The 27,497-nt window shown below is 38.4% G+C and overlaps 1 protein-coding gene across 4 annotated transcripts in view; it reads right to left on the minus strand.

Annotated features, from left to right (window-relative positions):
- The window catches only part of HIPK1 (homeodomain interacting protein kinase 1), a 52,160-nt gene that overhangs the window by 23,731 nt on the left and 932 nt on the right, over nt 1-27,497 (minus strand). Inside the window, exons 1-4 of one of the 4 annotated variants that reach the window (XM_023734901.1) lie at nt 27,412-27,490; nt 15,513-16,590; nt 7,131-7,254; nt 845-919 (exon numbers count right to left, since the gene is read on the minus strand). In XM_023734901.1, the coding sequence (XP_023590669.1) occupies nt 845-919; nt 7,131-7,254; nt 15,513-16,588 (1,275 nt within the window). In that variant the 5' untranslated portion in view covers nt 16,589-16,590; nt 27,412-27,490. Of the gene's footprint in view, nt 1-844; nt 920-7,130; nt 7,255-15,512; nt 16,591-20,930; nt 23,929-27,411; nt 27,492-27,497 lie in introns of those variants that run through there. The other 3 variants (XM_023734902.1, XM_004380382.2, XM_004380381.2) reach the window with 3 other exon arrangements.

Here is a 27,497-nt window from a genome sequence, read left to right on the forward strand (position 1 = left end):
ATGCTAACCCATCCACAAGCAATTCTCAAATATCTATGCAGTAGCTTCCTTGTCACTACATCTGCTATTTACAAGGAAAACCCAGTTTTGAAAATTCTGCATGCAATCTTTTTTGGGTTTTTTTGTAGACTCCTGATACTAAGTTCAGAAAATTTAAGGAGATATCTAGGATAAAACAGAATAGTTTCCAACAAAATCTTTTTTATGTATTACCAACATATTTTCCTCGTTTGGTTTGTTTTTTAATCGTATCAGATTAGAAAGATTAGGAAAAAATTCTTCCTCAACCTTTCCTCTTTGGCTACTCTAGCTCTTGTCAATTTTACCTTCTCTAAATTACTACAGAGCTTTTCTCTCATACCATAAAATTTAACATTTAATTTTAAACTGTCTATCTTTCCTATGGAAACCTTGGTGGTGCAGTGGTTAACAGCTCAGCTGATAACTCAAACGTCGGCAGTTCGAATCCACCAGGTGCCCCTTGGAAATCCTATGGGGCAGTTCTACTCTGCCCTTTAGGGTCACTATGAGTCAGAATCGACTCAACAGCAACAGCTGGCTGGCTGGCTGGGTATCTTCCTATCCCCACATCAGTAGAGGGATGATACCATGTTCGTTCATTCAACATTTATTGAACACCTACTATTGTAGTAGGCTAGCAGTTTTCAAAGTGTGGTTTGGGGATCCCTGGAGGTCCCTATAACCCTTTCAGGGGGTCTATGAAGTCAAAACTATTTTCACAATAATACTAAAAAGTTATTTGTCCTTTTCACTTTCTTCCCACAAGTGTACAGTAGAGGTAATGTGACGACATCACTGTTTTGACAGCTAATGAAATACTTGCTTCTATGTTCTTGTGTTTTAAAATTTCCTCAGTTTTATTGTTCACACTTCTGTTTGCTTTTGCAATTCTCCCCACCTAGGAGAGCAATATAAGAGGCAATTTTTTACTACTCACTCCCCTTCATATATGACTGGTTATACTTAGATGAAATTAGAGAGAAGGAAATTGTAAGCAAGAAAATAAATCTTACTTTCTACCTCCCCCAAATTCTCAGTTTTAATTCTAGTACAGTATATATTGGTAGATATAAGCCACATTAACAGAGCTTTTTAATGATTTTTAAGAATGTAAAGTAGGAGTCAGCAAAGTATCGCTTCCTGGCCTGCCATCACAAGACAATTTTAGAAAACAGCAGGATATTGTTCCAAAGCTGTGGAGGCTACATAACAGAAAACCAAAACATAGCATTAGCAAAACAGAAAATGGGAAGGGCAAAAAAAAAGTCAATAAGACATTTCAAACATGAACTTTTTTGCATACAAAAAAGTGAAATATTTTTAAAATCCAGGATAAAATCTGTAAAATGAAATACTATGCAGATATCGAAAACGACAGGGTCGAAGTACATCTACTGACATGTAAAGGTATTTCAAAATATATTAAGTAGAAAAGCAGCTTGCAAATTAAATATAATCTCACTTTTTTTTTAAATTACTACAGTTCATTGATTCTGAGTGGCATTTTTTTTTACATTAATATCTTTGAAATCAGGAAATGTCTTAGAATTGATAGCTATCATAGTTTAATTGGCAGCATTCACTCTTTCTTAGAGGTATAAAAAAGTGGTGCATTTTTCAGTTAAAGGTGTCTTAGGTTTGATGAAATATAGTACATATGGTTCTTTAAATTCATAAGCTTATATTTGGAACATAACTTTATGTAGCACAAATACATTCATTCTTTTCATAAGTTTGAGCCAAACAGTGGTGATTTGAAAAAGACATGTTTCCTGCTCTCACAGAGCTTTCTGTCTAGGGAGGGAGACAGACACTGAATGCATAATTCAAATAAGCTGGAGTTTTGAAGAAAATACATAAGCTTCTATAAACATAGAGGTAGTCCCCGACTTACAACGTATTCGAGTTATGATGAACCACACTTACCACCATCTTTTTTGGATATTTTATCGTTAATAATATGTACTACATACAATATTACAGCGTGTAATTTGCTGATGTTATCATTCTCATGTCAACCCCCAAAGACAAGTAAAGATCAGATTTACAAAGATACTGATAATAAAAGGCAATAATAATGAAAACTAAAAAAATGAGGTATTCAACTTATGCCAGAACCAAATTACAACAGTTGTCAGAGCTGAGCCCCAGGTCAGGGACTACCTGTATATAACAAAGAACCTAACGTAGACTGGGGGCTGGGGAGGAAAAACTCCTTGAGGAAGTGACACTTTGAGCTGATAAATGAATAGGCATTGACTAAATGAAAGGAATGGGTGATGGCGAAGCTTTCTAGATTATGGGAACAATATGTGCAAGAGTCTGTGCTAGAAGGAAGCATATCCTTCACCAGTGCTGAAATGATGCCAATGGGGCTGGAAAGCAAGAAAAAATTACGTAAAATAAATCTACAGCAGGAGAAAGGAAGGAGACAGACAGACCATGTAGGGGTACAGAGGCCATAGTAAAGCTTTGGCCCTTTATTCTAAAAGCAATGGGAAACCACTGAAGACCAGGTGAGTAGCATGTTCAGATTTGTGTTTTGAAAAGATGACTCTGGAAAAAAGACCAGAGAGAAGCCATTAGATAAAGGGAGACTGTTCAGCAGCTCAGGTAAGTGGTGATGATAGCCTGGACTAGCATAGTAGCAATGGGGAAAAAAATGAGTATAACCAAGAGGTATTTAGAACACAAATGGTCAGGAGATATATGTACATGCACACATACAGCAAACTACACTTTTCTTTCATAAAATGTATCTCAACTGTATTATACAACTATTTGTATGATTATTTACTTACTATTCCCCATCATCAAACTATAGTCTTCATGAAGGCAAGGATAATGCTTGTTTTATTTAGCACTGTATCCCCAGTGCCTAGAGTACCTGGCACAAAGTAGGTGCTTTTTTGTCTCTTGGCTTACTCCATCTAATTTTTTTTTTTTATAATGATGTACTTATAGAATTGAAACATTTAAAATGTTTGATATTATACAATGGAAGAGTTTCACTGTGAAGGTAGAATGGGAAGCTATCACCCAGATGCTGCTTTCACACAGCTTGAAAAAGCAACAACAATAACCCCACATTTATGCAAAGAAAAGTATTATTGTGATTTGCTGTTTTAACAATTAAAGTGCTTCCAACAAATCTGAAGGCATGAACTATCTAGAGAAGATACACACATTTGACTTCAAGACTGATAAAGACTAACAAACATTTGCTACAAAAATCTCAGATACAGGAATTTCAGTATCTATGAAAAATCGACAGCTAATGACATACTGAATAGTGAAAGACTGAATGCCTTCCCCTGAAGATCAGGAACAAGACATGCATGTCCACTCTTGCTGCTTCTAATCTATACTGCACTGGAGGTTCTATCAGGGCAATTAAGCAAGGAAAAAAGACATCCAGACTGGAAAAGGAGAAATAAAACTATGTTTATCTGCAGAGGACATGATCCTGTACACAGAAAATCCTAAGGAATCCACTAAAAAACCATTAGAACTAATAAATGAGTTCAACAAGATTATAGGATACAAGACAACATACAAAAATCAATTGTATTTCTATACAACAGTAATAATCAATCTAAAAATAAAATTAAGAAAAGCATTCCATTCACTATAATATCAAAAAGAATAAAACAGAAAGAAATTTAGCAAAAGCGTAAAATTTGTACTCTAAAAATTACAAAACACTACTAAAAAAAATAAAATAAATGAGAAAGACATCTTACGTTCATGGATCAGAAGACTTAATATTGTCAAAATGGCAATACTTCCCAACTGATCTACAGATTCTATGAATTTCAATCAAAATTCTAGATGACTTTTTTGAAGAAATTGACAAGTTGATCCTAAAAGTCATATGAAAACAAAAGGGGCCCCAAGCAGCCAAAACAATCTTGAAAAAGAAGAACAAAGTTGGAGGACTCACGATACCCAATTTCAAAACTTACTATGGTGGTCAAGGCAGTGTGGTGTTGGCCAAAGCATACACACACACACACACACACACACACATATGTGTGTGTATATATATATATGTATGTGTGTATATATATATGTGTGTGTGTGTGTATATATATATATATATAAATAGATCAACAGAACAGAATTGATAGCCCAGAAATAAACCCTCACATTATGATCAACTGATCTTCAACAAAGAAGCCAAGACAATTCAATGGGGGAAAGAACAGTCTTTTCAAGAAACAGTGATGGAACAACGGGACATCCACATGCAAAAGAATGAAGTTGGACACCTTCCTTATACCCTACACAAAGATTAACTCAAAACTGATTATAGATCTATTTAGAGCATAGCTAAATAAAAAACTCATAGAAGAAAATATAGGGGTGAATCTTCATGGATTGGCATAGGATTCATAGATACAACACCAAAAGCACAAGCAACAAAACAAAACATAAAGAAATTGGACTTCATCAAATTAAAAACTTTTGTTCTTCAAAGGACACCATCAAGAAAGTGAAAAGATGACCCAGAAAATGGGAGAACGTATGTCCAAGTTATATAAATAAGGGACTTGTAACCAGAATATATAAAGAACTACTGCAACTGAATAATAAAAAGATAAACCAATTTAAAAATGGGCAAAAGATCTATACAGACATTTCATTTCTCCAAAAAAGACATGCAAACGGTGAATAAGCATATGAAAAGATGCTCAACATCATTAGCCATTAGTGAAATGCAAATCAAAACCACAAGAGATACTGTGTCACCACATGAGAATGACTATATTAAAAAAAGACAGATAATAACAAGTGCTGGTAAGGATGTGGAGAAATTAGAACCCTCATACACTGCTAGTGGGAGCATAAAAATGATGCAGCCACTTTGGAAAACAGTTTAACTTTTCCTCAAAAAGTTAAACACAGACTTAACATATGGCCCAGTGATTCCACTCCTAAGCATATATCCAAAAGAAATGAAAATATACATCTACACAAAAACTTGTACACAAATGTTCACAGTGACGTTCTTAATAGTATAAAACTGGAAACAACTCAAATGTTATCAATTGATGAATCAATAAAATAAAATGTGGTACAGCCATACAATGAAATATTATTTGGCCATAAAAAAAATGAAGTATTGCCATATGCTACAACACAGATGAACCTTGAAAATATTATGTTAAGTGAAAGAAGTCAGTCCCAGAAGACCACATATTGTATGATTCCATTTATATGAAATGTCCAGAATAGGCAAATCTATAAAGACAGAAAGTAGATTAGTGGTTGCCTAGGGCTTATGGGGAAGGGGGGGTGGGTTAGGGGAAAATAAGGGAGTGACCGCTAATAGGCATAGGGTTTTTTCTTTTTTTTTCAGAGCAATCAAAATATTCTAAAATTGATTGTGGTGATGGTTGCACAACTCTGTGTACATGATAAAAACCACTGAACTGCACACTTTAAATGGTTGAATTACATGGTATGTGAATTATACCTCAGAAAACTCAGCTGTAAGAATAAGGATTCTGTCATAGAAATCTTTGTGTATAAACCAATCATGTACCAGGATAAAATCTCCAATACTGCTCTACAACAGCAGCATCCTATTTATTCAGCTTAGGAAAAACTACTTTATCCTACCACCTGGTTTCACACCTACGCAGCACACAAAAAATTCTCAAAACTACCAGATCATTTCTTTACAAAGAAAGCCCCAGTTGTATCTTAGCTTTTAAATCTAATTGTTTTTGGATCCACTTCCTAGGAAAATTTACAACATCAACCTGTTTACTAGTGTTGAAGAGATGTCCACGAAACAGTTGGCCTATGGATGGCACTCTGAGAGGCTGTAATTGCTCAGAGCAAAGTTTCTTACCAAGTGTTCATGAATCCCCTAAAATAGCAAACAAAGCACTGTGTGTGTATTTTTCTGAGACGATCCATAGCTTTCATCAGTTTCTCAAAAGGGTCTAAGACCCAAAAAGGAGTAAGAATCAATGGTTTAGGTCAACCAAGACTGTGGTTTTGAATCATTTAATCCTCTTCATACTTTTTTTTTTTGTAAAATAAAGTAGCTACCTTGATTCTCACAAGGTACAAAGAAAGAGATTAAAAAATTATAAGATGCAATGTGAATACTAACTTACCACAAAGTAGTCCCTATTTTTCATTTCATTAAATATCAAGCCCCAAAAGTCAAATTTTTGGAAATTGATAAATGCTACATCTACTCTACAATGGAACGAGGTGCCAAAATTCTAGACTGAATAGGGAAAAACACTGCTCTTTTTTCTTTCTGATTATTCCAGGTAACTAACCATTTATTTCTTCAAAAAAATACTTGTGTACCTACTATGTGCCAGACACAGGGTCAGGAGCAGAGGATACACTGGTGGAATGAAACAGTCTCTGTCCTCAAGGAGCTTACAGCCTATTGGGTAGAACTATTTTTTTTTTACAAAGAACGAAAAGTGAGAATTCACAATTAACTTCCATGGTGACACTTTTTCCCTTGATGGATCAACTCCTCAGGAAACCGTAATATATCTTCTCCTAAAGCTTGTATCTTTTGAGACACAGATTGTTTATTAAAATACTCTACAGCTCAGATGATTTCCCTCATAAGTCCTATTTTACAGGGACTCAATACACATCACAGTTTCTGGGATCTAACGTGTTTTAGATTGACAGAGTGTGTGCCATATGTAAAACCAAAACCGGCTGCCACCAAGTCAACTGAGATTCATAGCGACCCTAAAGGACAACATAGAACTGCCCTATTCATTCTTAAAATTTCAATTCTTCATCTTACTCTTCTTTCATATCTTAACTCACAAGATATATTAATTAACCAAAGGTAAGTCTCTAATAAATCATTCCAGAGCTGGAAAAGTACCAATCTGGAGTAATATAAAAATATAATAATTTTTTAAATAACAGAATTACAAACATAACTTTAGACAAAGAAGCAGGTAGAGAAAATTATATTACTCTTTAAACAATTCTTTGTAATTGAACTATTCTTTCCCTGGTACCTAATTACTTCACTAGTACTTCTCTTCCTCTAAAGCCTCTTTCACTAGTAAATACTTGCTTTCTACTTCCATCCAAACAAACACTCTTACCTGATCATATTCTGAAGCACCAGGATAAAGAGGCCATCCCAGGAACAGCTCAGCTATCACACAGCCCAGTGACCACATATCAATAGCTTCGCAAAATGGTAATCCAAGAATAATTTCAGGGGCTCTAGCAAAAATAAACATATGATATAAAAAATAAACATTCTGGGAAATTAATTATGCTGACCAAATCCTGTTTTAGTACCAGTCAAAGGTACATTTATTTAATGAAACTGAAAACAATCGCTGGTACACAATCTTTCATCCCAAACTCTTGGTGCCTGAGGTGTTTGGAATTCAGAATATTTTAATTTCAGAAAGGTAATATAGTGCATGAACTGTATATTGTATAATCATCTCAATGGAATTTGGGGCCAAAAAAAACCCAAACCCACTGCCGTCGAGTTGATTCCGACTCATAGCGACCCTATAGGTCAGAGTAGAACTGCCCCATAGGGTTTCCAAGAGCAGCTGGTGGATTTGAACTGCTGACCTTTTGGTTAGAAACCAAACACTTAACCACTGTGCCACAAGAGCTCCGGAATTTGGGCATCACCCCATAATCAAACAGATTAATATTTCTGCAGCAAAACATGTATGAACAGTCACAATAAGTTGGCTAAATAGCCTTATATTGGTTGAAGTCAGGTCTTGCCAATAAATGAGTTTATACCAAACTTAGGAAAAGACTTTTAAGTTTTGAGAGCTTTCTGAACTTTGGAATTACAGATAAGGGGTCATAGACAATAGATAAAATTCTTAACACCTCTTAAATTGTGAAAATAAAATTAATTAAAGGGCCTGGTTAATAAATACTCCTTTGTGATAGAAATGCCTTCTGAAGAGATGTGATGTTTGACAGCACAGACTCTAGACCCAGCCTGCCAAGATACGAATCCCAATTTCATCATTTACATCATAGCTACAGGCAAGTTACTTCATCTCTCTATGCCTCAGATTCCTCATCTATAAAATGGAGACAATAAGAGAACCTACCTCTTACAATTGCTGTGAAGTTTAAATAAATAAATATATTAAGGCTTTTAGAACAGGGCCTGGCACACAGTAAGCCCTATGTAAGCGTTAGATATGATAATAACTATTGTTATATTTATCATTATTTTAAAACTTTGACTGTTTGTGTGCTTTTGCAAACATTCATTTCCATTAATGCTCCAAGCGAGAAACATAACCCTAAGGAACCTTAAAGAAAAGACTAAGGTAATACCATAAACGAAGAGCTTTATATATATGAAACACATTTAAGGTACAATTATTACCCCATTTATAGAGGCAGAAACTGAGGCAAAGAGAGATTAAATAATTTTCCCCGAATTACATAGCTAGTAAGTGGCAGAGCTAGAATGTGAACTGCAACAATCTGGTTTTGGAGTATACTGTATGGTCCCTCAATAAGTAAAACTTAAGTGTGCATCCAAATGTATAAATCTATTTGGCATGGTGGTATATACGGACATTTTATATATTGTGACTAAAGTTAATAAACAAATGCGTTCAAAAGGGGATAATAATAAGAGGCAAAACTAGTATCAATAATACATGACACTTATATAGTGCTTAATATGTGCCACACACTGTTCTAAATTATTTATAAATGTCAAGTCATTTAATCCTTACAACAATACAACTATATATCATCAATTCGAAAATGCACAAATTAACATCTCTGAAATTAAGTTCAACAGCAGTGTTTTAACTTTCTTAGTGGTACACAAATAATGCTGTCTTTTCGATTCTATGTAATAAAGCATTATATCCACTTTACAGATAAGCTGGGCACTGAGACGTAAGTAACTTGCCTAAGGTCACACAATTACTAAAAGACATAAGCCCAGGCAGTCTGGCTCCAGGATCTAAGCTCTTTAACACTTTCTCATCTTCTCCAAATGATTTCCTTTCCTTCTTACAGGTCATAGAATTTAGATCTGTAAGGAAATTCCAAGATCATCTAGAGCAGACTCCTCATTTAACAGAAACTTACTGTTGAACATAGGGCAGCTAAAGCAAACGGAAGAAATGATGAAGTAAAAGAGCTGAAGAGATTTCAAAGGGCAGCTTGAGAAGACAAAGTATTATAATGAAACGTGCAAACACCTGGAGTTAGAAAACCAAAAAAGAACACCACTCAGCATTTCTCAAGCTCAAAGAACTGAAGAAAAACTTCAAGCCTCAAGTTGCAATATTGAAGGATTCTACGGGCAAAATACTGAATGGCACAGGAAGAAGCAAAAAAAAAGATGGAAAAAACACAGAGCCACTGTACCAAAAAGAATTGGTCAACGTTCAACCATTTTAGGAGGCAGAACATGATCAAGAACCAACGGTATTGAAGGAAGAAGTCCAAGATGCACTGAAGGCACTGGCGAAAAACAAGGCTCCAGGAATTGACAAAATACCAACTGAGATGTTTCAACAAATGACGCAGCACTGGAGATGCTCACTCATCTATGCCAAGAAATTTGGAAGACCACTAACCTGCCAACTGACTGGAAAAGATCCATATTTGTGCCCATTCCAAAGAAAGGTGATCCAACAGAATGCATAAAATTATCAAACAAAACCATTAATATTACATGTAAGTAAAATTTAGCTGAAGCTCCTTCAAAAGTGGTTGCATCAACAGGGAACAGTACATTGACAGGGAGCTGCCAGAAATTTAAGCTGGAATCAGAAGATGAGGTAGAACGAGGGATATCATTGCTGATGTCAGATGGATCCTGGCTGAAAGCAGAGAATACCAAAAAAATGTTTACCTGTGTTTTATTGACTATGCAAAGGCATTCAACTGTGTGGATCATAACAAATTATGGATAACACTGTGAAGCATGGGAATTCCAGAACAGTTAATTGCGCTCATGAGGAATCTGTACTTAAACCAAGAGGCAGCTGTGTTTGAAAAGAACAAGGGGATACTGCGTGGTTTAAAATCAGGAAAGGTGTGTGTCTGAGTTGTTTCCTTTCACCATACTTATTCAATCTGTATGTGAAGCAAACAATCCCAGAAGCTGGACTATATGAAGAATGCAGCATCAGGACTGGAGGAAGACTCATTAACAACCTGCAATATGCAGATGATACAACCTTGCTTGCTGAAAGCTAAGAGGACTTGAAGCACTTACTGATGAAGATCAACTACAGCCTTCAGTATGAATTACACCTCAACATCAAGAAAACAAAAACCCTCACAAGTGGACCAATAAGCAATATCATGGAAAACGGAGAAAAGACTGAAGTTGTCAAGGATTTCATTTTACTTGGATCCACAATCAATGCCCATGGAAGCAGCGGTCAAGAAATCAAACAAAGTACTGCATTGGGCAAATCTGCTGCAAAAGACCTCTTTCAAGTGCTGAAAAGCAAAGACGTCACTTTGAGGACTAAGGTGTGCCTCACTCAAGCCATGATATTTTTAATCGTCTCATATGCATGCAAAAACTGGACAATGAATAAAGAAGACGAAAGAAGAATTGATACCTTTGAATTATGGTGTTGGCTCACAATACTGAATATATCATGGACTGCCAGAAGAATGAAGAAACATGTCTTGGAAGAACTACAGCCAGAATGCTCACTGAAAGCAAGAATGGCGAGACTTTGTCTCACGTACTTTGGACCTGCTATCAGGAGGGACAAATCCCTGAAGAAGGACATCATGCTTGGTAAAGTATAGGGTCAGCAAAAAACAGGAAGACCCTGGACAAGCTGGAATGATACAATGACTGCAACGATGAGCTCAAGCATAGCAATGATCGTGAGGATGGCGCAGGACTGGGCAGTGTTTCATTCTGGTGTACACAGGGTCGCTATGAGTCAAAACCAACTCAATGGCAGGTTACCAACAACAACAAATGGAAAAGTAGATCCCTCCATAAAGAGCCATCTAACTGGCAGTGTCTCCTCATGGAATGTCTAATAGGTTTCTCAAACTTTACTATCAAGTAATATGTGCTTATTGCTGCCTTTATTGGGGGGCGAGGGGCAAGGATTGAGGGAGACAGGGTATACAGTATTTCACTAAATAAGAATACCCTGCCCAAGTAATTAAATATTAATAGTTGCACTTAGAAAACTGGGTAAATTGGGGGATTCCACAGAATCTAGAGGCTTTCCTGATCCTTGTACAGTTAACATCAGAAGATTCAGGCCTGTTCAGATTTACACTATTTGACAGCTATGGGTGAAACCATCAACATCATCAGTTTATGTACTATTTTACGTAAACTGTGGTTTTGCTAGCCAAAGAAACAACCTTCAAAAGTGATATTCCTATTTAAGGTTGCTAGGGGCACATATTACTGATGGAATTACAGAGTTCAATTAAATCCCACTAGTGTGGCATGTTTTTAAAACAGCATAAGTATCGTAGGATCATTAATAAACTAGAGGGCAAGGGTACCCAGAAACAACATAAAAGCTTTTCTAAAATTAAAAAGGAACAAAATTTTCTACTCTCAGTGAGCAGAATCATTCATTTCCAAGTTCATGACAGTGCCAAAAATAGCTTGCAGGGAGAATGCAAATGGTTTTGTGCCAAAATAAAAACTGGGCTTAGAACATTCCTAAGCATCAAATGGATAGTGGCAGGTTGATTTTGCCACTCCCACCATACTAGGAAGGCATTTTAAAGTCCAAGAGGTAGGTCACAGGGAGCAACCAGGCCAGGCAATAACTTATTTCTTTAAGAAGGTAGCAATAATATTAATAATTGTTAGGCTTCTAAAGCTTAAAGCTTCGTGAAATTAAGAAAAATACTAATTCCAGCTGCTGATCCTCATTCAAAAAAACAAACTGAAGATTAGCTGGAAAAGAACCAGTTTTTCCATTTGGTCTCACCCTGCTTTGGGGATGACAAAAGCAGCTAAGGATTTCAGGAAAAGCTCACTCAAAACAGCAATTCTACACATCTACCACACAAAAAAGACAAGAATCACATAAATAAATAAAGGCAGTAAATAATAATAATAATGCTGCTCAGTCCACTGAGGGCTTTTCACTGTCATTGGAGTCTAGAAATGTTAGACTTACCTAACCCCCTAGGAAGCAAGGAGTTATTTTCTCTCATACTGAACAGTAAAGAATCAGTAAAGCAGGTTCATGTCTGAAGACTGAATGTTTTAAACTCTGAATTCAGGTTGTAGTTCTTGGAAGCATCGTCATTACTCTATCATCTTTACCCTTGGCCTCCATTATTTCTCAAACCCTTGATATAAACCCTAGACACTGAAACTCTGGTAGTACTCATCTGTGTGATAAGAAGGCCGAGTTAGAGAATTAGTCTAGGTCCCTTTCCGGCTCTGCCATCCTAACAACAACTGGGCAGTAAAAAAGATTACCTACTGAAGCACAGGAAAGAAAAAACAAAACTGGCAGCACTTGCTTTACTAGGAAAATGGCATTAATTGCAATTTGGACATGGTAAGCCTCCTCTTTGAACATACGGCCCATCCTTAAAGAACAAACACTAAACAGGCTCTAACTACTGTAGCTCTAATTACTGTAGCCAGCTGGTGGAAATAACAAATCCCCCAACCCTTTTTGATTTTCTAACTTCAAACTTCTTTAAATTGAAAAAGTCCTCCAAGGCCATAAAGCTTTATTTTACTGGATTCCAGAGCAAGCTGAGGTTAGGATCACTTCACAGCACACATCATTCTCCAGTCATTTTCATGAATACTCTTGTTTCTTCTTTCCCATTTCAGAGACATCAAACCTACCCACCAGATCAAAGATATTACATAAAGTCTAACTTCCTGCATCTGTGGCTTAGGTCAAACTGTAGTTTCACTGTCAGATGAAATTGGATTGTTTGTCTAGGATAAACTGAAAAAATTCTTTTCCTTCTCTAGAACTTTGTTCTCACATACATAACCAATAAAGTGATCTCAGACTGAAATAAAGGCCATATAGTTTGTTCAGAAGGAGCCCTGGTGGTGAAGTGATTAAGGAACTTGGCTGCTAACCGAAAGGTCGGTGGTTCAAACCCACCAGCCACTCCATAGGAGAAAGATGTGGCAGTCGGCTTCCCTAAAGGTTTACAGCCTTGGAAACCCTACAGCGCAGTTATACCCTGTCCCACAGGGTCGCTGTGAGTTGGAATCAACTCGACAACAATGGGTTTGGTTTGGTTTTAGTTCGTTCAGAATAGAAAACCACTGAGCTTGCAAGCATGGCAAACCTTTGTCCCTACAGCTCAAGCCCCAAAGACAGTCTACACTCAGGGTGGGCCAGGAAATAACGTATATCATTTCCATTGCCCGAGTCATTTGGCCATGCCCATGGCCAACGACGACAGTAGGACGGCAAAAATTCATGTCAATGGATAATATTTTGGCATGTTGTCATTATCAGCAAGATGAAGTAATGTAAAATAAAAAGAAGGGTAGGACGAAGGCTAGCTTTGGAGCCAGAATGCTTCACCAGCCAAAAGGATTTCACTGAGGTTTTCTGAAAGACAAGAAGGTGATGACTTAATGGACTCTAATCAGGCACCAAGCAACATGAAAGAAGCTTATCCACTGTGAATAAAACTAGCGATAAAGAAGGAATGCCTGAGTTGCTATTCCATCTGCCTTAGGCTCATTATCAAGCATTACTGTGACAGAACAGAACACTCATGTTAAATCCTAAAAGTAGTCAAGCCCTGGATACTGAACACATCCTGATACACAGAATGAACTCCTATTTTTAAGGGGTATACACAAAATGAAGTCTCATTTTTAACAGGTAAACTTAGCTCCACTGAAATTACACCTATAGTTAATAACTAAAATGCTATAAACAAAAATCAAACACGTTACTGAGTCCTCTCTTTTTCCATTTTAAAACTGCTGGAGCCCTGATGGCACAAAAGGTCAGCAGTTCAAATCCACCAGCTGCTTCTTGGAAACTGTCTGGGGCAGTTCTACCCTGTCCTATAGGAGCTGCTATGAGTCAGAATCGACTTGACAGCAACAGGTTTGGTTTTCTGGTTTCTGTTACCACAAGGGGCTGCACTTTGTCTCTGACAGGGCAGACAAATAGTTAAAGAACATATGCAGGCACTGACTAGAGAGAAGATCTATAAAGGGAAAAGCCGATCAAATCCTCATTTCTCAGCTGTTATTTGCCTCTTACCTCCCCAGCACTCAGAATGGGGTGCAGAGCTGAACTCTTCAGTGCACCTACAAAGTATGTTTGTATGTATGGATGTGGGGGTGGTAGTGTGGCGGAGTTGCTCAAAGAAAGGAGAATATCAGGAGCAAATGTGGTTGGAACCTGTACCTCCTAACTCACGAATAAATAAATGGAGGTGAGATTCTCAAAATTGGCCAAGGTTGCCTACAGCAACATGAAACCAGAAACCAAAGGCTCTTAAGAGTTTCTTTACCCCACCTCACTCGATTGAAAAATGTCATAGAAAAAGAATAGATAAAAACAAATGAGATATGTGCTGAGAAAAAAAAAGCTCATTTACAAAGCTTTCTCCACATCTCCCCTCCCCCACCAGAAAAATAAAACTTTCTCCCTTCTTTCAGTAATGTTCCTTGGCTATGGCACAGACAAGATTGTATACACCAATGTTTAAGTACTGTCCCAATAATTATTATATGTTTAAAAGGTAGCCTTGTTGTTGCTGTCAGGTACCATTAAGTCAGTTCTGACTCACAACAACCCTACAGGACAGAGTAGAACTGCCCCACAGAGTTTCCAAGGAGCGTCTAGTGGATTCAAACTGCTGACCTTTTGGTTAGCAGCAGAGCTCTTTTAACCACTACACGACCAGGGCTTCAGCCATGTTAGAAGTATCAGTCTAGAAATATAAACCACTAAAGCATAAGGCACGTGGGTCAAGGCCATTCTACGGTAGCCAAGTAAGTTCAAACTATCTTGGAGAATGTTAAAACAGAAAGAGACCTTAGCAATCATCCAATACAAGTTTTACTATTATACAAGAAAAAAAAATGTAAAAGAATAAAATGCTGCTAGAGTTTAACCTGGATTTATCCCCAAGGCATTTTACCTGCCAAGAAATGAGCTTGGGAAAAAAATGGCATATGCCTAGATTCACTACAAATAAGAAAACATCTTTATATATTTAAAATGGGAAACAGCATAATGGTACTAAAGAAAGAACTAGATGCTAGTATAATTCAACTAGCAACAACTTTCAGAATAACTGAGTTAATTTTTCTACTGCTAAATAGAATTTCAAAAATAAGATAATGTTACATAGTGGAATGCCACACATAGTAACTAAGCTAAAACATACTGTCCTATTTCTTTCTTAGAAATCTGCAAACAAACAAATCCATTGTCATATACTGTATGTTAACTATAAAGACAGAGCTCTAGTCTAAAACACGCTTTTCAATATTTGCCACTTGCCTGTAGTAACGTGACTGTAAGTAGGTTGAGCACACAGCTTTGGAAACATGACTAGCAGAACCAAAGTCAATGACCTTCACTCGGTAGGGTTGGCGCACTGGGTCCACCAGCATTATGTTTTCGGGCTTAAGGTCAGCGTGAATCAGACCAAGGCTCTTGAGCTTCATCAGGGCTGTGGCCACCTGCTGTAAAATTGGCCTGATGTACTTAAGTGGCAGTGGGCTAAACTTGTTCTGCTTTAGGAAATCATATAGGTTCTGCTCCAGCATCTCAAACACAAGGCAGGTGTGATTCTTATGCTGAAAGCACTCATAAGAACGGACAAAATTATACTCATCAGCATTTTCACTGCTTAGGCGGGAAAGGATGCTCACTTCAATCTGTCCTTGTCTGGCATAGGAGGGGTGGTTCTTCAAGATTTTAATAGCCACAATTTCCTTGGTGCTCCGCTTCCAGCACTTAGCCACCTGTCCAAATGTTCCCCGGCCTAGGAACTCCAAGACTTCATAGCTGTTGGTCATAGAACAAAGGATCTCATGCTGGACCAGCTGGTAATCCCCTTCTCCACTGGAACTGCTACTCTTTGTGGTCACAGTGGTGGTCGTGGCAGCAGCACCCACCACAGTCCTGTTTTGCAGCATGAGAGGGGGATGTTCTTCTATGATCTGCACACTACCGTTGCTGTCAACTTCTTCACTTTTTCTTTTCAATCCACATTTTTGATATGGCTCAAGCAAAGAAACGTTGCTTCTGTGAGTCAGGGTCTGGCTGCTTTGGAAGGTTGATGTAGCAGCACTGCCCGAGCTATCTGCGGCTGTTACAACAATATGCTCCACTGCGGGAGCTGGGAGGAGGAGGCCCTGGTCGTACGCAGGGATGTTGAAATTTGCTACCTGGTGAGAGGAGTTGGCTTGTCCTTGTGTGGCTGGGAGGGTTTTGCTGTGGGTATAATATTTGTCGTTGCTGCTCTGTCCTGGAACATCCCAGCCAGAGGGCTCTATTTTCAGTTTCTTCGCGCTGCAAAAGGCACTCGACGACACTGATGGGGGGGAAAACACCTGCAGCTGTGATGCCATACCTATGTTGAGAGAGAGGAAGAATTAGACCACCTTGATTTTACACAACACCTCAATTAGTATACAAGAAAACTTCTAGTTTTGAAAAACCACAAATAAACTTATACCTGGTCTGGATTTTACTTATACATTTTCCAAAACATGCTTCTGTTAAAAGGTTAAACTTTTTGGTCTAATTACACATCCTTAATCACTCCTTTTAAGAGCTCCGCTGCTAACCAAGAGGTTGACTCCATCAACTGCTCCTTGGAAACCCTACGGGGCAGTTCTCCTCTGTCCTATAAGGTCGCTATTAGTCACAATCGACTCACTGGCAATGGATTTTTAAATCACTCCTTGAAATGTAACAATAATTGGATATATCGTTAAAGGGTATGAACATCTACGATAGTCTATAAAATAACAAGTAATAATAATAGATGACTGATCACAATATGACAAGCAGTAGTCTAAGCACATCACATGAAGTACTCATTTAATTCTCACCACAACCCTTTGAAAACAAATATTATCATTATTTCCATTTTATAGATGAAGAAGCTAAGGTACAAAGAGGTTAAAGTAATTTGCCCAAAATCACATAGTTATTAAAGTGGCAGCAGTGGAATTCAAACCCAGGCTCTCTGGCTCAGAGCACGTTCCAGAGCTCTGTCTTCATCCCTGGCCTGATTGACTTTTTAATCAATTATCTAAATTTAGACAAGGACGGCATGCTTGGAAAATTCACAGATGAACCAAAGTTGGGCAGGATACTCCACATACTAAGTAACAGGTCCAAAAAAGATCACAATAGGGTAGAAGCTACAAGGTAGATCTAGTAGATGACATTTAATACAAACAAAAGCTCCTATACTTAGGTCCAAAATATGAATAATACAAAGCACAATAAGAGATGCAAGGCTTAGCAGCAGCATATATGAAAAACACTTTCAGTTGATAAGAGAAACATGATGTAATAATGTTCCTCTCCCCTCATAAACTGATTCAAAACTTAAACTACATTCATGAGAAATCGTGTCCAGAACACGGTAGACCAAGTGAAGGCTATCCACTCTGCTCAGATTATACAGTGTTTAGCTCTGGCTACTACATTTTAAGAGGGCCATTGATAAAGTGTCCAGAAAGAAAGTAACCAGGATGATAAGCCTAGAGAGTATCTTCTGAGACACCATGGGAAGTTATCTTAGAAAAATGTGAAGGGAGAGAGTAAGAACAGCCCAGCTTCTTTCTGTCTCTTAATGTCCCATAGGCACCTCAAACCCAATAAACCCAAAGACTAAACCCAGCGTGATTACTTTGAGAATAAAGTCCAAACATCTGACCTAGCATACAAGCCATTTCATATTTACCTTCTCCCTTCTCAACTATTTGACTCTCACATATCTTGGGGTTCTATCCTAATCCCTCTTTTCTTGCTCCACACTTTTCTTCTTTTCAGTAACTATGCCCCAGGATTAGTCATCTGCAAAAGATTATCAAATCTGTATCTCTAATCCAGATTTCTCTAGAGTTCTCTCGAACCTCAAACTCTTATATCCAAATGCTCACTTGCTACTGTCACCCAGGTATCTTACCAACACCTCAAATTCAACATGTCCCAAACTGAACTTATGATCCTCTACCCCTCTCCATCTCATCCCCAGTTTTCTATCTCAATTATGAGATGCACCACACACCCAATATCTCAAGCCGGGAGGCAACGAGCCTCAATTTCCTCATCTATGATGTTGTTAGTTGCCATCAAGTCGATTCCGACTCATGGTGACCCCAAGTGTGTCAGAGCAGAACTGCTCCATAGAGTTTTCAAGACTGTGACGCTCCAAGAGCAGACTGCCAGGCCTGTCTTCCAAAGTGCCTGTGGGTGGGTTCCAAACACCAACCTTTTGGCTAGCAGTCGAGCACTTAACCGTCTGCACCATCTAAGGACTCCTCCTCATCTATAAAATGGTGATAGCAATACCTATACCTCATGGGGTTGTTCTGAGGATTAAAGGATTTAATACATGTGAAGTGTTTAGTGCCTGGCAGACGCTTATTATTATCCTGACTCATTCCTCCCCCTTATTATATCTAATTTATAAATCTTACCAGTTCTACTTCCTAAATATATTTCAAATCAGTCATTTTTCTCTACCAGTATTGGCACCATTCGTGTTCAAATTGTCAATAGCCTCCAAACAAATCTCCTGAATACACTCAAAGGATCCTTTAAATAATGCAGATTGGATGACTGCGCTTTGCTCACTCTTTCTTAACCTCCTTCCTCCCCCAGGGCTTTTCATTGCTTTCTGGATAAAGTCCATAACCCTCAACCTGCCTTTAAAAACTCTCCAAAATTTGGCCACTGCCTTCCAATATCTTCCTACCTTGATTCTGCCACTCCAGCCATCTGCTCTGCTTTCAGTTCTTGGAAGGTTACTCCATATTCTGTCACCTCCAGGCCCTCTAACACATTGATAACTGCTGGGGAAATTTCCCTGACACCCCCCCCTTCCCCCCTCCACACACCACAATCGCCACCACCCCCAATGCACTCCCACAGCACCTTGTTCTTTCCCTATAACTTGTAATGATTCATTTAATGCTACATTCCCAGCTACCGTATAAACTACATAAATATCATGTCAGTCTTGTTTTTGGTTTGTTATCACTGGAGCCTAAAACAGACTCTGGCAATATCTGTTGTTGTTAGGTGCTGTCGAGTCTATTCTGACTCATAGCAATCCCATGTGACAAAGCAGAACTGCCCCATAGGGTTTCCAAGGCTGTAATCTTTATGGGAGTGGATTGCCAGGTCTTTTTCCCAAGGAGTGGCTGGTGGGTTTGAACCATTGACCTTTTGGTTAGCAGCCCAGCACTTAACCACTGCACCATCAGGGCTCCTTGGCAATATCTAGGCACTCGGTATTTGTTGGATGAATGATTTGATCCCTGCCTACCAACCTCATATCTACTACAAATCCTCACCACTAATATTAAACTATACTGCTTTCAAATGCTTGTTCTTTAAAATGTCCCTCCCTTTTATCTGGGCAGTTACTGAGATATGATGGAAGTTTCCACTCTAATCCACATAGTATAATTTTACTAGTCATAAGAGAATAAACACACAACTAGAAAGGAAGGAAGCGTGACAAAGGATGTTACAGAACATCAAAAAGCAATTGTGTTCATTTCGTTGTGCCTGAATGCAACTAAAAACCATCTGTTCTAAACTAGACAGCTGGAACGAGGAATAAATCCTCAACTTTCAATTTCTAAAATGCAGTTTGGATATATTTTAAGCAAGAGTTTTCATAGTTCATATGAAGCTTAAAGAGAAAATGTGTAAATTAAAAGCTAAAGGCGGTGTAACTTGACACCAATGTTACTACTTTATAAATCTTGTTCTACCTGTATTACTGACACAATACCAAATAATTAAAAAATAACCAAGCAGCTCCTTTACAAAGTTATCTATTAAAATATATGCAAAAGTATCTATCATAAAATTGAGCCAAAGTGCTAAACAATGAAAGAAAACAAAATTTGTTTTCCATTGTATCTGCTGAACTACTAACTTAAACGATTCATTATAAATAAAAATCATGAACACAAACTTTATATACTTAAAAGCATTTGAATACAAAATCTGCAATTTGTAGCTATGTCTATAACTATGAGGCATAAAGTAATAGTACTGAAAAGAATTCCAGAAATGTAATAGCAAATTTTTTAAGTATGTTTATGAGATACTCTTTAAAAATACTGCATTTATCAGAATGTTACTGACAACTTTTCACCCAATAAACAAAATAACAGATACTGATGGTTTCAAATCTTCATATCGCAATAAGCACAAGTTCTAAGAAACTATTCAGAATGCTTAAGCATATAAATAAATATATTTTTTATTCCATAATACAAACTAAAGTCCACCCAAAGGGAAAAAACCACCCAGAATTTCAGTGGCCTTGCCCACAGCAAGAGCATGCTGCACTTAATATCAGACCACCAGGACTCTTACAAAGTGGCTGAGATTCATCCTGACCTGAGCTAGCATAAGGTATGAAGAAAATACAGAATCCAAATTGGCTAGAAAAATCAACAGACTTACTTATATATTACTCTGGAATTCAGCTAAAAACAATTTCTAGACACTGGAAAAAGATACCATGTTCCACAAAATGATAACTAGGCCTGTGCAAATGGGGAGGCAATTCTCTTAGAAGGCCAAGGAAAAATATGGAACAGAATTAACATCAATGGAAAACTTACTATGTATCAGACTCTGTTAACCAAATTACAAATTATTTTCAATTCACATGGGAACAGCTCTCAATAAATTAAAGTTATTTCTGACCTCCTGAAAATGCTGCACCTCTTGACTCCAGCAGGGAATGAAGATTTCGTTTCAAAGCAGATTTTCCAAGGACTTAACCATCTAAACATAATGACAAATTTGCTCACTATGTTAATCATAAACTAGAACTGACAGGCAAAGGCTATTGGTTCCTGTACTTAACTGCTAAAAAGACAGAATTGAGTCTTGCTAGAAGCCAAGGCTTCCAAAGACATTCCAATTAACAGCTTCTCCACTCCCTGGCAAGGTCCCATGTATTTAACATTTATTTGGTATCCCACACTATAGGTACTACTGAGAGGTAATCTTACTATAAAGAATTTCAAATATTATAACCCAGAATGGAACAGTTGGGTGTGACAACCAAGGAAATCTTTTTACAACTTTTGCCCTTAGGCCTTAGTAACTTCCATCTTTTCCCAGACACACCAACAATAAACTTCTGCTGCTTTCCTTTCATCTTTGCCTCTTTGATACAATTTAACAATTGGCGGCCTAATCAACCTAAAATGGAAAACCCTGTTGGCATAGTGGTTAAGAGCTACTGCTGCTAACCAAAAGTTTGGCAGTTCGAATTCACCAGGCAGGCACTCCTTAGAAACCCTATGGGGCAGTTCTCTGTTCTATAGGGTCACTGTGAGTCGGAATCGACTAGAGGGCAACGGGTTTGGTTTTGGTATTGATCTTTTCTTCTAGCGCTTGTTCTCAGCTAACATATACACAGATGGATGTATTTTCCAGCACACACTCTGATATATGAAGAGTATTCATATCATTAAAATAGGTAAATAGGACTACATGTTCTGTAAAAATAAAGCAAGACAAGTTTGGGAAGACAACAACTCTTTCACCAGAACACCTAAATCTGTCTCTACTCCACCCATTTTTCTCCATCCCTACTGCACAATCCTGGACTTAACTGGTTTCCCCCAAATTATACTCTCAAACCCCTCTTCTAAACTTCCCCTCCTCCATCCATTCTCCAACCTTACAACAAAGCTTTTAAAAATGCTTATCTGTCCCCTGCTTAAAACCTTAGGATAAAGTCTAGAATCTCTAATTTGGATTACCAGGTTTTACAAAATCTGTACCCTGGTTACCTTTGTAGCCTCACTCCATACTTCCCCCAGAAGCTCTCAGTAGTACTAAATTTCTCTCAGTTCCTGGAGTAGGCCTTACTTTCTCATGCCTGAGGTCCTTCACACAGAATGTTCCCTCTCTGAACTTCATTTTCCCCTATTAGCCATTTCTTTTCCTATTTATCCTTCTAATCCCTGCTTTTTAAAGTTCACTTCTTCAGTGTGGCAGAGGCTATTTGTCTGGATCAAAATCTACTCTCCCCTTCATGCCGAGAACATGCCTAGGCCATGTTTACCAGTCCTCCTTCTCCAGTGGAAAGTGCTATGTGAGTGAGCCTTTTGTGTTCCTTTCCCTTTCCATTAGCAGAAACCCATGGAGACCCAGCTTCCACCATGAGACAATACCCAAGGGATGGGAGAATAAGACGGAAGAACCACCTGGCAACCTGGAACACTCACTTCAACCTGGAACACTTATTTCAGACTGTTACATGCATGAGAAACTATTTTCCTTCAACTAGATTATTATCAGTCAGCTTTATGCTGACAAATATTCTCAGGAAGCCTTCCTAGGACCACCCCATACCAGATTAGGTTCCCTAGTAAAGACTGCCATAGCATCTTCCACTACTTCTTAGCACTTACCACACTTACTTATTTCATTTACAAATTAACAAACATATACTGAGCAGCTACTATGTGCCTGCTAAGAACTGTTCTAGATATAAGGGATATTGTGGTGTTCAAGATGGACAATATCTCTTATCTCATGGGCTTACATTCTAGTGTGGACAGGCACACATTTCACAAATAGCAGCTAATGTTAAGTGTAATGATAAAACAAAACATAATGAGGTGAAAGAGACAGCCTGTGGTGGAGGAGGACAATCTAGATTTAGTGGTCAGGGAAGGCCTTCTGAGGTGATGACATTTAAGCTGAGATACGAACAACAAGGAGTCATTCCAGTCAAAGAGAACAGTTAGTGCAAAGAAAGGAAGACTCCCGGTCTGTTTGAATAAGAAACCAATATTGGAGAATGGAACAAGGGAGAAACTAGTAGAAGTAGGTCCCAAAGAAGAAGCAGGGGCCAGATCATTTATTGATTTCTAGGTCATTCCAGATTTTATTCTGAGTATGACTACTTGTAACTATTTACTTAACACTTGACTTTTCTTCTAAACTGAAAATTCCCTGAGGGCCGGGTCCTGTGCAATCCTTAATAACATCTATCACTAATGTTTGATGGAATGAATGACCATGAAAAGATCACGTTACCTTTCCATATAAAAATGTGAAGAGACCTCAGAAGTAGTTCTGACTAAATTAGATAAATACTCACATGATGAGATAGAAATTAGTCTCTTGTCTGCAAGAAAATACATATATTCATATATATGTGTGTGTTCTAAGTATAGTGATACAGATGAAAAAAATAAAACCCTAACCATTTGAATCATAGTTCCCCACCCTCTTTCCTGTAGCACTTCCTTCATATAGAGCCATGTGAAACAAGTCAGTTCCCCAACTGGTATACAAAAATAGGGTGTACAATAGATGTTAGCTGCTAGTGGAGTAACTCTACAATTCAGTGTTACTTCCAACATTTTAAAACAATTTTCTAATAGTTTGGTAAACTGGCTGAGAGGTATTTTCCTTCTAAGCAGGATATTTTTTCCTAAATTTCAACAGCTCTCAGATTTATTTAGAACGACAAATCCACAGCAACAGAAAAAACAAAAAAGATGCTTTATGTTTGTTAAAAACGTATTACTTTAGTATGTGCACAGTATAGTCTACAAGGTCTATAAAGTTTAGAATAAAGAAAACTATACCTCTAAACCTTAAATCAAAAACATCCCCTGAAGTCTCCTTAAAACCAAACAATAGTTTTGCTTAACTAGTAAGGAATGTCTGCCTTGAGCACTATGCTTTTTAAGATCTATCATATGGGATCAAACTGACAAAAGCCAACTTCAAACATTAGATAGGAACCTTAGGGAGCAGTGAGTTTATGCTGATGGGGAGGAACAACTCAGAAATGGAGGGTGAGAATGGTTGCACAACTTGAAGAACATAATCAGTATCACTGAATTACACAAGTAGAAACTGTTGAATTAGTGTATGTTTTGCTGTGTATATTCTCAACAACAACAAATAACATAAATTGTAAAAAAAAAACAAAAACAAACTATACCTCAAGGAGTTTCCAGCTAAAGGAAAAAGTCTAATTTGACAAAACATAGGTCAATATGAAACATAAACAACACTAAGAAAGAACCCTGTTTAGATCAGCCAGCAAAGGCCTAAGGAAAACAGGACTTAAGTAAGGTAACAACGGTTTGGCAGATGGAAGGAGGAAGAGATTCTTTTAGAAGAAATGAGATGACTTTTGCAAGTATGCCAGGGGATGCGGAAATATGAAAGATAGTTTAGAGTAAGGAGATTTATTTGATTAGAGCAGAAAACACTGGCAAAAAAGTACAAGGACACCATAGCTCAAAGGGACCTTAAAATTGACTCTTGCTAAAGCCCCTTAATTTCAAGGTGAGAAAAAGGAGACCCAAAAAGGCCAAGCAAGTTTTACACAGAACTAATGAGCAGCAGAGGCGCCCGTGTGGTGCAGTGGTTAAGCACTTGGCTGCTAACCTAAAGGTCAGCAGTTTGAACCCACCAGCTGCTCCTTGGGAGAAAGATGTGACAGTCAGCTTCCTTACAGATTTACAGCCTTGGAAATTCTTTGGGGCGGTTCTAGCCTGTCCTATAGGGGCGACTGTGAGTCATCGACTCGCTGGCAACGGTTTTAATGAGTACCAATGCTGCCAAAGAACTCAGGTCTTCTGGTTCTTCATTAAGCACTCTGGGAAAGCACTATATCAGGTGCCCTTGAAGCCAAAAGAAATACAATGTAAGTTTTCCTATCCTCAAAGAGTTTAGAATGTTGCTGAGGTCATACCACACATTTTTAAAAAAATAGGAAAAAATACAAAAACAGGATGTAAAAAAAATTTGTTTTAAGTACCAGATTATGTGCTACCAAAATACATTAGGTATTTAGGAATTGGGGTTCTACAACTAAAGAGAGATTGAGAATAAATAAGAAAAAAAGAACCAATAAGCAAATCAGTGATTGCTAAAGTGATACTTAAAAGGAAAAATAATTTTGATAATTTGTATTCAGAATGGTACAAACCATAAGGGAAGAAACTGGGGAGAATTAATAATAGTAAATTTTTTAAAACCCTTGAAAAAATATAGTAGATTGCTTTATACGGTCACAAAAATGAAAACAAACGGGCAGATCAAGAAGCTCATAGGTAATGGAAAAATTCAGGAACGAATTTTGAACAACATGATGAACATTTATTTAATGTCACTGCGCTGTACATGTGAAGACCGTTGAAATGGCAAAAGTTTTGTTACCTATATGTTTACCACAATAAAAGAAAAAAGTTTAAAAAAAAAAAAGCTCATGTTTGTAAAATCTCTTCAAATTACAAAAGGACCAGTTACAATGCATAAAAACAAACTGCACAAATTCCAAGTATAAGAAATTTACCAGGCAGGTTTGGCTCAATGATTTCTACCAACACACCACCATCTGCAGAGCTGTGCTTATAAAAACAAAACCACAGAATGAAAGAATTAGACTTTCCAGAGAATTGTACACTCTGAGATTTTCTTTCTTTCTTGTAGGAGGGAGTTCTGGTTTGGTTTTAAATCTCAAGCTAACAATCAATTTGCTCTAAACCCGTAAAGCTACAGTGTTTCCAGAGATAGGCTATCACCAGCAAAAATCCTACCCGCCAAAAGGATTAAGAATATTCACAAACTCTCATTGACTATTTTACTTCTCACATGTTTCACTAGCTTGGCTGCCTCCAGCTCAAACAAGTACTTTATCAAAACCTCCTTCAAACCAGGAACAGTATCTTAAAGTCAATGACATTGTTCATCCTATCATCATACCAATATTGTAACACAGAACCCTGAGATAATTACATGTAATGATCCAAAATCACTATGTGAACGACAAGCATACGGTAAAATGACTTGTCAGTAGATTTTAAAATGTTTTACTGAAAGCTTTAGTTTTATATGAAAAAAAGCTGGTAATGATTTGCATTCCCTAGGATCTTAAAAAAAAAAAAAACAGAAAACTACAGACCAGGAATCAAAAATAGCTTTACACAAACAAGAGCAAAATTGTAGGTTTTACAGAGGGCATCAGCCATTTCATTTAACCCCACTTGATCAGGAGCAGAAAGCCACATCGCTGTTTTCAACAGAGTTACTACGAAACAGATAAGCTAAAGGATAGACTGGAGCAGAAGAGTCTGTAGTTGAAACGGGTATTTTGATGCGATTACTGAGAATTCCCAAAGTGACACTAATAGTCAAGAAAAAGCATCTAGGGCTGCCTCAAGATGACTCTATAACTGAGTCAGTGGTTAAAATGGAGAAAAACACATTGGAGCTGGGGGTTGAGTCCCCCCCCCCCTTCCCCAGCCCTCGCCCCCACCTCACCCCACCTAAACAGGAAAGAAAGCGCGCCCAGCATAAACACAGGCCATTGCTCTCGGGTTTGTCACCACAACAAACTGGAGGTTAGACCAGCGCTCCAGGAGACCGAGCCCCACCCAGGTCTTGGTTGCTAGGCACAAAAAGGGCCTCTTCCCCACAGACCTGTGAACAGTGTGGGCTTTAATTTACCCAAGGAGTTTGGGTGTACCTCCATTTTTTTTTTTTTTTTTTTTAACGAAAGCTTTGAAAGTGGCGACAAAGGAACAAAGTTTCTCTTTGAGCCAAACCTCTAGATCTGCCTTACACAGATGCACATTAGGTGGGCTGGTCCCACGTAGTCTCCACCGTCATTACAAATTACAAACTTAACAATTACAGAACATTAGCAGAGAAGATAGGAAAGCTTCCACACCCACCCCACCACCACCATCCTTTCCAGACACCGCTTCCCGGTCCCAAACAGCAAAAATAACCTCAAACCACGGTGATAAGCACAACTGTGAAATACACACGCACAAGCCCCACACTGGGAACCTGCCACGACAACCAGGAAAAAACCAGCCCGGTGAGGAGAGGCAAGGCGGCCCCCTGTCATTTAAGGACAACAACACGCCCAGGAGAGAAGTGGCAGGAGGCAGAAGGAGTTGCCCCGAAAACGAACCCGAGCTTCCCCACTTTCTTAGGAACACAATCCCCTCCCGCGGCCATGAACAGCCGGGCTGCAGGACACGGAGCCCGGTCCGGGGCAGAGGCCCACTGAGGGAGGCGCCCCCCGCAGGACAGGCGCCCACGGAAAGCCCGCAGCCGGCCTGGCCCCGCCTCGGGGAGCGGATGGGAGATCGCTCCCGGCAGAGGCCCGCCCTCCCGCTCACTCACTCACCGCCGGTGTGTCTGGTTCTCAGCCGCGAGCTGGGGCTGCTGTGAGGAGGCGGCGGAGGAGACGAGATCCGGGGCCCCGCCGCCGGG

The sequence above is a fragment of the Trichechus manatus genome, unplaced genomic scaffold, assembly GCF_000243295.1.
Source record: "Trichechus manatus latirostris isolate Lorelei unplaced genomic scaffold, TriManLat1.0 scaffold00073, whole genome shotgun sequence".
NCBI classification, from domain to species: Eukaryota; Metazoa; Chordata; class Mammalia; order Sirenia; family Trichechidae; genus Trichechus; species Trichechus manatus.